Here is a 12030-nt window from a genome sequence, read left to right on the forward strand (position 1 = left end):
CTTGCAAATTCCAGCCTGTTACAATCAGCATTAAATTCGGCTTCAGATTCAAACTGTCTGTAACGGGCGGGACTCAGTCCCCACTGATTCTGTAACGGGACACATTACAGCTCCATCTTTGTAAAAGTGAACTTTTTTTCATAGCAGCTGCTGTGGGAGTGAGACCAGTACTGAGAGTCCTTCTGTAAAAATAGAAGAGGGACAGAGTGTTCAAACTGCCCCTGTTCTAGTCTCTAAGAACTCCCATTCTGAATTATTACACTGCGGGAGTCTCGGGTTAATAAACGGACTGAGCCGCAACGGAATAAAAACAAAACGTGAAAAGGGCTTGAGTGAGAACGTGTGACTGAAATCGGAGTTTCCCCGCCCTCCTAAAATAAATTCGTCGGCAGGCGCTGTGAATGAGCGGGTCTGAGAGCAAAGGGAAAGCGACAATGGACCGTCTTTGTCGTTTACTCACTGCGGGAAATTCCAGCGACGCCAAGGTCGAATCCGTCAGTGAAGCTGCTTATGAGAATTCAAAACTAAATCTACAGCTGGAATTGTAAATATTCTCAAACACAATTGTTCGGGAAATAATTACAGTAAATTCAGTCTAAAGGGTGATGTGTTTGTGCAGCTCTTTCAATGATGTTGTGGGTGGCTCTTAAAAGAGCCGTTGTGTTTGGGATTTGTTCCGTCAGGACAGCATGGAGTTTTACTTGGAGCTGGTGTATTTGGTCACCGCCTTTGTCCCTTCCGACACAGCGTGCTTGGCCAGCTCCCCGGGTAGCAGCAGACGCACGGCGGTCTGGATCTCCCGGGAGCTGATGGTGCGGCGCTTGTTGTAATGGGCCAGGCGGGAAGCCTCACCCGCAATGCGCTCGAAAATATCGTTCACAAACGAGTTCATGATGCCCATGGCCTTGGAGGAGATGCCGGTGTCGGGGTGAACTTGCTTCATCACTTTGTAGATGTAGATGGAGTAACTCTCCTTCCTCGACTTTCTGCGCTTCTTACCACCCTTCGGTGGTGTTTTCTTGATTACTTTCTTGGCACCCTTTTTCGAAGCTGGTTTCTTTTCCTCAGGCATCGTCTTGTTCAGTTAGGTACAGATATGAAGCAAATTCTGCTCCGGGCTCGCATTATATAGGCAGCCCCACACTCCGCCCACAGCCCTATGCTAATGAGGGATGGGTGAAGGCAATGACTGTGATTGGGTTCATTGGCCGCGTTGTCAATTTCCATTGTTCTGCATCTCTCTGATTGGATGTTTAAAGAGACCAATCAGATTTATTGCTCGCCAAAATCTCAAATTCTTGAATTAGGCTCTCAGGCAAAAATGGTTAATGATGGCCGGACTTATGAGGAAGGTTCACTCACGTTTTTTCCTGTATATATTCAATAATCTGAACAGCTGTGTTTGTCGATCTACATTTCTACATGTTCGAGTCATTGACCGGTTTTAACCGAGATTGCCTGAGGGTCACTTCTGATCAGGACATGGGAGTCCTTCTGTGAAGGCAAGAGCCCCTCACTGTCCTTCCGCCCTGATGCTAGCTTCCACCCATCGTTTAATTCAACACCTTTCTTATCTGTCACTACTGTAACATGGATGTAACAGCATGGATTTATGAAGGGGAAGTCATGTTAGATAAATTTGCTGGAATTCTTTGAGGATGTAATGAACAGGGTGGATAAAGAGGAACCAGTGGATGTAGTGTATTTGGACTTCCAGAAGGCATTTGACAAGGTGCCACCTAAAAGGTTACTGCACAAGACAAAAGTTCACAGGGTTAGGGGTAATATATTAGCATGGATAGGGGATTGGTTAATGAACAGAAACCAGAGTCGAGATAAATGGTTCATTCTCGGGTTGGCAATCAGTAACCAGTGGGGTGCCGCAGGGATCAGTGCTGGGACCCCAACTCTTTACTGTTATATATGTATACTTGTATTTACTCTGTACACCCACCAAAGGGCTTATCCCCTGGAGTCCCAAGGGAGCACAGATATTTAAGGAGGCTTCACAGGTTGGAGAGGCACTCTGGAGACTTGCAATAAAAGACTATGGTCACACTTTACTTTGAGCTCACAGTGTTCAGTCTGACTCGTTCTCCATATACTACAATTGGCAATGAGATACAGATAGCGAACCCAAAGATGCAGAGAACAGTGTGCATCCTGGAGAAATTCTCGGAGGGAGATGATTGGGAAACTTTTGTGGAGCGACTCGACCAATACTTTGTGGCCAATGAGTTAGATGGGGAAGAAAGCATTGCCAAATGAAGGGCGATCCTGCTCACTGTCTGTGGGGCACCAACGTATGTACTCATGAAGAAACTGCTCACTCCAGCAAAACCCACAGAGAAATCATACCATGATTTGTGCACACTGGTCTGAGAGCATTTGAACCCGAAGGAAAGCATTCTGATGGCGAGATACCGGTTCTACACCTACAAAAGGTCTGATGGCCAGTAAGTGGCGAGTTATGTCGCCAAGCTAAGATGCCTTACAGGACATCGCGAAGTTGAAGAACATTTGGAGCATATGCTCAGAGACTGTTTCGTACTTGGCATTGGCCACAAAACCATACTTCGCAAACTTTTGACTGTAGAGACTCCAACCTTGAGTAAGGCCATAGCGATAGCCCAGGCATTCATTACCACCAGTGACAATACGAAGCAAATCTCTCAGCACACAAGTGCTGCTACAAGTACTGTGAACAAAGTGATGTTGTTTTTGAATCATAATGCAAAGGGCAGGTCACACATACCTGCAGATACACGTCTGCAGATGTCTCAGAGTCCACCATCAAGGGTGATTAATCCAAGGCCATTAACACCTTGTTGACGCTGCGGGGGTGATCATTGTTTCCACTCATGCCGATTCAAAGAGTACATTTGCAAGGGCTGTGGAACAATGGGACACCTCCAACGACTGTGCAGGCGAGCTGCAAAGAATATTAAACCTAAAACCACCATGTTGCAGAAGAGGACAGATCCACAGAGGATCACGACGAACCAGAGCCTCAGATCGAGGAGACAGAGGTACATGGAGTGCAGACATTCACCACGAATTGACCCCAGATAATGCTGAATGTTGAACTAAATGGACACCCAGTGTTAATGGAGCTGGACACAGGTGCAAGCCAGTCCATCATGGGCAAAAATACTTTTGAAATATTGTGGTGCAACAAGGCCTCAAGGCCAGTCTTAACTCCAGTTCGTAAGAAACTAAGAACTTACACGAAAGAACTGATTCCTGTAATCGGCAGTGCTACCATAAAGGTCTCCTACGATGGAGCGGTGCACAAACTACCACTCTGGGTGGTACCGAGCGATGGTCCCACGCTGCTCAGCAGGAGCTGGCTGGGAAAGATACACTGGAACTGGGACGACGTCTGAGCGCTATCGCCCGCTGACGACACTTCATGTGCTCTGGTCTTAAACAAATTTCTTTTGCTGTTCGAATCAGGCATCGGGAAATTGCAAGGCGCAAAAGTGCAGATCCATCTAATTCCGGGGGCATGATGCATCCATCACAAGGCGATAGCAGTACCGTACATGATGAGAGTAAGGGTAGAGATCAAGCTAGATCGGCTGCAAGGAGAGGGCATCATTTCACCGATCGAGTTTAATGAATGGGCCAGTCCTATCGTCCCAGTCCTCAAGGGAGACGGCAGTCAAAATCTGAGGCGACTACAAAATAACTATCAATCATTTCTCCCTGCAGGACCAATACCCACTACCAAAGGCCGATGACCTCTTTGCAATGCTGTCGGGAGGAAAGACGTTCATAAAGCTGGATCTGACTTCAGCCTACATGACGCAGGAACTGGAGGAATCATCAAATGCTCTCACCTGCATCAACACACACAAAGGTCTTTTTGTTTATAACAGATGCCTGTTTGGAATCCGATCGGCAGTAGCGATATTCCAGAGAAACATGGAAAGTTTACTGAAGTCGGTCCCACACACCGTGGTCTTCCAGGACAACATCTTGGTCACAGGGTGGAACACAGTCGAGCATCTGCAGAACCTGGAGGAGGTTCTGAGTCGACTCAACCGCGTGGGGCTCAGGTTAAAATGGTCGATGTGTCTTTTCCTGGCACCTGAAGTGGAGTTCCTGGGAAGGAGGATTGCGGCCGATGGCATCAGACCCACCAATGCGAAGACGGAGGCAATCGAGAATGCACCGAGGCCACAGAACGTGATGGAGCTGTGGTCGTTTCTGGGACTCCTGAACTACTTTTGTAACTTCTTATCGGGTCTCAGCACTGTTAGAACCACTGTATGTCTTACTATGAAAAGGGGACGAATGGGTTTGGGGTAAAAGTGAAGAAAATGCCTTTGTAAAAGCGAGAAAATTGTTATGCTCAAACAAATTGCTTGTGTTGTATGATCCATGTAAGCGTTTGGTACTAGCATGTGATGCGTCGTCATATGGTGTCGGGCGTATATTGCAACAAGCTAATGATTTCGGGAAACTGCAACTGGTTGCTTATGCATCCAGGAGTCTGTCTAAGGCTGAGAGAGCCTACAGCATGATTGAGAAAGAAGCGTTAGGGTGTGTCAATGGGGTAAAGAAAATTCATCAATATCTGTTTGGGCTAAAATTCGAATTGGAAACTGACCATAAGCCACTTATATCCTTATTCTCCGAGAGTAAAGGAATAAATACTGACACATCGGCCCGCATCCAGAGATGGGCGCGCACGTTGTCCGCATACAACTAAGCCATCCGCCACAGGCCAGACACAGAAAACTGCGCCAATGGTTTCAGTAGGCTGCCATTGCCCACCATGGGGGTGGAAATGGCGCAGCCAACAGATCAAGCCATGGTTATGAAAGCATTTGAGAGTGAGAAATCACCCAGCACTGCCCAGCAGATCAAAACAACCTCACATTTATCCACATTATACTGCATCTGCCATGCATTTGCCCACTCACCTAACCTGTCCAAGTCACCCTGCAGCCCCTTAGCATCCTCCTCACAGCTCACACCGCCACCCAGTTTAGTGTCATCTGCAAACTTGGAGATATTACACTCAATTCCTTCATCTGAATCGATAATGTATATTGCAAAGAGCAGAGAACCTAGCACTGAGCCCTGCGGCACTTCACTAGTCACTGCCTGCCATTCTGAAAAGGACCCGTTTATCCCGACTCTCTGCTTCCTGTCTACCAACCAGTTCTCTATCCACGTCAGTACATTACCCCCAATACAATGTGCTTTGATTTTGAACACCAATCTCTTGTGTGGGACCTTGTCAAAAGCCTTTTGAAAGTCCAAATACACCACATCCACTGGTTCTCCCTTGTCCACTCTGGTAGTTACATCCTCAAAAAATTCCAGAAGATTCGTCAAGCATGATTTCCCTTTCATAAATCCATGCTGACTTGGACCGATCCTGTCCCTGCTTTCCAAATGCGCTGCTATTTCATCCTTAATAATTGATTCCAACATTTTCCCCACTACTGATGTCAGGCTAACTGGTCTATAATTACCCGCTTTCTCTCTCCCTCCTTTTTTTCAAAAGTGGTGTTACATTAGCTACCCTCCAGTCCATAGGAACTAATCCAGAGTCGATAGACTGTTGGAAAATGATCACCAATGCAGCTACTATTTCTAGGGCCACTTCCTGAAGTAGTCTGGGATGCAGACTATCAGGCCCCAGGGATTTATCGGCCTTCAATCCCATCAATTTCCCTAATACAATTTCCCCCTAATAAGGATATCCTTCAGTAGTAATGAATGTTTATGTTTATAATAAAGTAAAGTATCTGAAGAGAGGAAACCGTGATACAAACAGGGTCCTTGTCTGAGCTCACTGCAGTACAGCGGCACTCAGATCTTCCACACCAGGTGTGTATGACGGTTCTACAGAAAGTTATCAGCATCCAGACACAATACAAATCCGGCACTGGTCCATGAATGGGATCACCCGATTGATACAGTTGCGGTATATATCTTCCACTCCCATAGGACTACCTGTAAAATTCTGAATTGCTTTCTGGATTATAACCACAGGTACCTGGGCTGTACAACAATTGTTCTCAGTCTATTGGAACCGAGTTAAGTGCCTGTGCAGCCAACAGAATGTCAGAGAGCCCGGATCCTGATGTATCTGAGGGAGCGACAATGTATCTCTCGATCACCTTCAACATGGTTCTGGAAAACTCAACGCACTGAAACAAAATTACCAAATTTGAAATGTCTACTTTCTGTCCTGCTGCCTGCAATAGATGCACTTTGTGACACTCCTCACATCCTCACTGTCAGGCTGTGTTTCCATGTTCATGTCCAAGAACAGCAGACACGGTGAGATTGGGACTGAATCAGGAACATTCACTACTGATTTGGTGAAAGAAACATAGAAACATAGAAAATAGGTGCAGGAGTAGGCCATTCGGCCCTTCTAGCCTGCACCACCATTCAATGAGTTCATGGCTGAACATTCAACTTCAGTACCCCATTCCTGCTTTCTCACCATACCCCTTGATCCCCCTAGTAGTAAGGACTTCATCTAACTCCTTTTTGAATATATTTAGTGAATTGGCCTCAACAACTTTCTGTGGTAGAGAATTCCACAGGTTCACCACTCTCTGGGTGAAGAAGTTCCTCCGCATCTCGGTCCTAAATGGCTTACCCCTTATCCTTAGACTGTGACCTCTGGTTCTGGACTTCCCCAACATTGGGAACATTCTTCCTGCATCTAACCTGTCTAACCCCGTCAGAATTTTAAATGTTTCTATGAGGTCCCCTCATTCTTCTGAACTCCAGTGAATACAAGCCCAGTTGATCCAGTCTTTCTTGATAGGTCAGTCCCGCCATCCCAGGAATCAGTCTGGTGAACCTTCGCTGCACTCCCTCAATAGCAAGAATGTCCTTCCTCAGGTTAGGAGACCAAAACTGTACACAATACTCCAGGTGTGGCCTCACCAATGCCCTGTACAACTGTAGCAACACCTCCCTGCCCCTGTACTCAAATCCCCTTGCTATGAAGGCCAACATGCCATTTGCTTTCTTAACCGCCTGCTGCACCTGCATGCAAGAAAGCAGCAATGATTTGAAAGAGTGCGGTGATTAACTTTCTCTGTTACCTTACACTGTACACATGCTCTCCCTTCCCCCACTCACTCCATGTTCCCGAACTACTTCCTGCTCCACTCTGCCTCTTACAAACAGCCCCCGATACCCCGACACAAAGCCCATTTACAGACACATTCCCAATGCGATGTACTACTGTAAGGAGGCTGCTGTTTGCTCCCTTACTTGGGCCCGGGATATCTCCGCTCCCTGATGTGTTCAACGATCATCAGCCAAGCACAGAGGAAATGGCTGCCACTGATAGAGCTGGGGGAGGGGAGCTCGCATGGGCCCTTCCCGTCGGTTTAAACACTGGGCGGGGAGAGTGGGGAGGGGTGGGGGGAGCAGGCAAGTATTTCAATGCTGAAGCGTGAAGCCTGGAGGTGGATCTGGAAGCTCAGAGGCCGCTCTCTCTGCTCAACCTGTCACCCTGTATTGTTCAGACTATGGGATGTGAGTGTGTGTTTTACACTGTATAGTTCAGACTATGGGATGTGAGTGTGTGTTTTACACGTATAGTTCAGACTATGGGATGTGTGTGTGTGTTTTACACTGTATAGTTCAGACTATGGGATGAGTGTGTGTTTTACACTGTACAGTTCAGACTACGGGATGAGTGTGGGTTTTACACTGTATAGTTCAGACTATGGGATGTGAGCGTTTGTTTTACACTGTATAGTTCAGACTGTGGGATGCGAGTGTGGGTTTTACACTGTATTGTTCAGACTATGGGATGTGAGTGTGTGCTAATTTTTATATGAATGGAAAAGCAGAATGTTTAAAAGAGAGACTAGTAAATGTAGTTATTCAGCGGGATTTGAGTGTCATTGTACACGGATCACATATAGCTAACTTGCAGCTACTGCAAGCAATTAGGAAGGTAAAGTATATGTTGGCCTTTATTACAAGGGGTTTGGAGTATAAGAGTAAAGAAGTGTGGCTGCAATTATGTAGGTGAGACCACACCTGGATTACTGGGCACAGTTTTGGTCTCATTGCCCAAGGAAAGATATTAGAGGGGGGTGCAACATTGAATCCTGGGATAGGGAGATTGAGTGAAATGCACCTATACACTCTGGAGTTTAGAAGAATGAGAGCTGAGCTCATTGAAACCTAAAAAAAAAATCTTAGAAGGCTTGGCAGGGTAGATGCTGTGAGGATGTTTCCCTTTGCTGGATAGTCTAGATCTAGGGGACATAATCTCAGGATAAGGGATCAGACACTTAGGACTGAGATGAGGAGAAATGTATTCACTCAGAGGGATGTGAATCTTTGGATCAATGAGTATATTCAAGACAGAGAACAAAGGGAATCAAGGGAAATGGGTATCAGGCAGGAGTTCAGGGTGAAGTTCAGCCATGAATGTAATTAATTGCGGAGCAGGCTCGAGGGGCCTTATGGCCTGCTTCTATTTCTTATTCTCTTACAGCTGTCAGTATCTGATACATGAGTGTTGTTCTTTCTTCAGTTTTTGGTGGGCGAAAGTGGGTTTTATTATACACTATGTCAGCTTCTAGAATGTGACTGCGAGTTCCACTCTGTTTTTGCCTGTCTCCGGGATGCGAGTGTGGATTTTACTCTGTATCTGCCTGTCTCTGGTACGTCAATTACCCTGTACCTGTCAGTTTCTCGTATGTGGTTCTGAACGTGTCAGTTTCTGTTATGTGAGTTTTATTCTCTACCTGTCATTTTCTAAATTTGTAACATGGGTTTTCCTCTGTACCTGCCAGTCTCTGGGATGTGAGTGCGATTCTTTTGCATGTACCTGTCTGTTTCCAGTATGGGAATGTCGGTAAAACTCTGTAGTTCTGTCTCTGGGATGTGAGTGGGGTTTTATTCTGTATCTGTCATTTTCTGGCATGTTAATGTGGACTTTAATCAGTACCTGCCAGTTTCTGATATGCAAGAGTGGATTTTAGCCTGTATCTGTCAGTTTATGATGAGAGAGTGAGTATCTCTATTTGTCTTTTATGTAAGTGTAAGTTTTACTCTGTATAGCTTAGTCTCTGGTATGGGAGCATGGATTTTGCTCTATAGCTGTCTGTCTGTGTGATGCAAGTGTGGATTTTACTCTGTATCTGTTAGTCTTGGATGTGAGACTGTGAGTTTTACTCTGTCAGTTTCTGGTATGCAAGTGTGGTTTTCCTCTATCAGTCAGGCTCTGGGATGAAAGTGAGAGTTTTACTCTGTATGTTAATATCTGCGACGTGAGTCTGGGTTGTACTCTAACTTTTATTTTCTCAAATCCGAGTTGGATTTTATTTTGTACCTGTCAGTTTCTAGTATATGAATAGGGGTTTTAATCTGTACCTGTCAGTTTCTGCTGTGATAGTGCTGAATTTGTGCTGTATCTATCAGTTTCTGATGTGAGTCTGTTTTAATCAGTACCTGTTAGGCTGTGGGATGTGAGCGTGTGTTTGACTCTGCATCGGTCAGTGTCTTTTATGTGGCTGTTGATTTTACTCTGTAGCTGTCGCTCTCTGGGATGTGAACGTGGGTTTGACTCTATGTCATTTTCTCGTGTGAGTGTGTTATAGACTGTATGCGTCACTCTCTGTGGTGTCAGTGTGGGCTTTACTCTGTATCTGTCAGTCTTTGGAATGAGAGTTTGGTTTTAATCTTTACCTGTCAGTTTCTGGTATTTGTCTGTTGTTGTTACTCTCAAATTGTTAGTTTCCAGTATGTGATTGTGTATTTTAATCAGTACCTGCCAGTTTCTTGTACAGGAGTGTGGATATTAGTCATATCTTCCAGTCTCTGGTATGTGAGTGTGTGTTTTACTTTATAGCTGTCTGACTCTGGAATGCAAGTGTGTATTTTATTCTGTATCTATTGGTTTACAGAATGTGTTAACAAAAACAGAGAGGTACAGAATAAAAGTTATGTGACTATCCATTTTACTCTGCACCAGTCACTTTCTGATATGTGAGTGTGGATTTTAACCTATATCTGCCAGTCAGTCAGTCTGTTACCATATGTGATTGTGATTCAATCTCAATCTGTCATTCACTGTACCCAAGTGTATGTATCATTCTGTGTCTCTCAATCCCTGGCACTGTTTGTGGGTGTGGGGTTCATTCTGTGTCTCTCAGTCTCTGGCACTGTTTGTGGGTGTGGGGTTCATTCTGTAGCTGTCAGTTTCTGCTACTATTTGAGATTCACTATGCCTCTGTTAGAATGGTGATGTGTGAGAGTGCGAGATTCATTATGTAATTGACAGTCTCTTGTACGTGCTATTCTTGCTCTGTGTGACTGTTGGATTCTGTTCCTTCTTTAGGCCTATGCTAGTTTGCGATTGTCTGTGATTGTCTCAGGAGGAGGTTTGGTTCAGTCCATTACCTCCGTTTCTCTGCTCTTGCATGTTAGTTGCTGGGTTTGAGAGTCAGTGTACAGACACCAGTGTGGATTGACACCGTGTCAGTCAGTCCTTGTGTGTGAGTAAGGGGGTGAAAATGGATCTGTCTCTCAGAGCGATATGTTTGGACTTATTGTACTGTTCCAAGTGACTGTAGGATTCATAATGTAACTTTGGGATTTGGATCACTGTGGGACTGACAGCTTCGGCTGCCTGTGACAATATGATTGAGGTCAGTTCTGTATCTCTGCGCGCTGAGAGTGATAATGTACTTACTGTGTGTGAGAAGGAGCTGCCTGCACTGTTCCTTGTGTTCCGGGTGGAGGAAAGATCACATTTATTCTGGGGGTGAAGTATTTTGCTCTAAGAATAATATGAGAAAAATATTAGGTACAAGTCATGGACAGGTGCCCGTAGACTATAACAATAAAGTTACAATTAATGTGTATTTTTATTATAAAGTATCTGGAGAGAGGAATGCGCGATACAGACAGTGGCATTGTCTGACCTCACTGCAATACAGCGGCACTCAGATTCTCTCATCATCGCCATCATCATAGGCGGTCCCTCTAACCAGGATGACTTGCTTCCACGTGAGCTCACAGATGTTTCAATGAAGGACCTGATATTCCAATCCTGACTCCAATTGAAAGGGTGGAAGATGGCTGTGCGTGGATTTTTAAAAAATGTGTGGTGACCGTTACACATCAGCCACCACACGGGCTTGACAGAGCTAGGACTTTATCCAGTGGCAAGGGTTGACCAGGACTGGCCTGTGCTGCCCCTGGGCCCTCGGCTCTTCTGGGCCCTGTACCCTCATTTGCCACACCTCCGCCATGATCTCTAGCCGCTCCTCCACTACGAACATTTGCCGCACCTCTGCCACGATCTCTCAGCGCTCCTCCGCCACAAAACACTCGCCGCACCTCCGCCATGATCTCCCACCGCACATCCACACCAAACATTCGCCGAACCTCCGCCACGATCGCCCACAGAATCTCAGCCACGATCCCTCAATGCCCCTCCGCCTCGATCACTCACCACACCTCCGCCACGACCATGAGCAGAGGAGCAGGACGGTCATGGCGGAGGTGTGGTGAGTGATCAGATTCCCCACACCAGCTGTGTCAGACGGTTCTATAGTAAGTTATCAGCATCCAGACACAACCCAAACCCAGCACTGGTCCATGAATGGGAACACCCGACTGGCACAGTCCAGGTTTATATCTCCCACTTCCATGGGACAATCTGTAAAATTCTGAATCGCTTCCTGGATTATAACCACAGGTATCTGGGCTGTACAACAATTGTTTTCAGTCTAATGAAACAGAGCTGAGAGCCTGTACAGTTAACAGAATGTCACAGATGTATCTGAGGGAGCGACAATGTATCTCTCGATCACCAGCAACACGGTTCTAGAGAATTCAACACACCGAAACAAAATAACCCATTTTTGAAATGTCTCCTGTCACACTCCTCTCCTGGTGCCTGCAATAGATGCACTTTGTGACACTCCTCAAATCCTCACTGTCAGGCTGTGTTTCCACTGTTCACTGTCCAAGAACAACAGACACTGAGATTGGAACTGAATCAGGAACATTCAC

At 45.8% G+C, this 12030-nt stretch overlaps 1 protein-coding gene and 1 long non-coding RNA gene across 3 annotated transcripts in view; both read right to left on the minus strand.

The window, feature by feature from the left end:
- LOC139273449 (uncharacterized) overlaps positions 1-12030 on the minus strand; it is a 35782-nt gene that overhangs the window by 3273 nt on the left and 20479 nt on the right. For both annotated transcript variants that reach the window (XR_011595116.1, XR_011595115.1), the window contains exon 2: positions 10703-10789. This is a non-coding gene — a long non-coding RNA (uncharacterized lncRNA). The remainder of the gene's footprint in view (positions 1-10702; positions 10790-12030) is intronic.
- Positions 698-1072, minus strand: LOC139273425 (histone H2B 1.2-like). Its single transcript, XM_070890337.1, has one exon. The coding sequence runs from the start codon at positions 1070-1072 to the stop codon at positions 698-700; it is 375 nt and encodes a 124-aa protein (XP_070746438.1).

The sequence above is a fragment of the Pristiophorus japonicus genome, chromosome 9, assembly GCF_044704955.1.
Source record: "Pristiophorus japonicus isolate sPriJap1 chromosome 9, sPriJap1.hap1, whole genome shotgun sequence".
Taxonomy (NCBI): Eukaryota; Metazoa; Chordata; class Chondrichthyes; family Pristiophoridae; genus Pristiophorus; species Pristiophorus japonicus.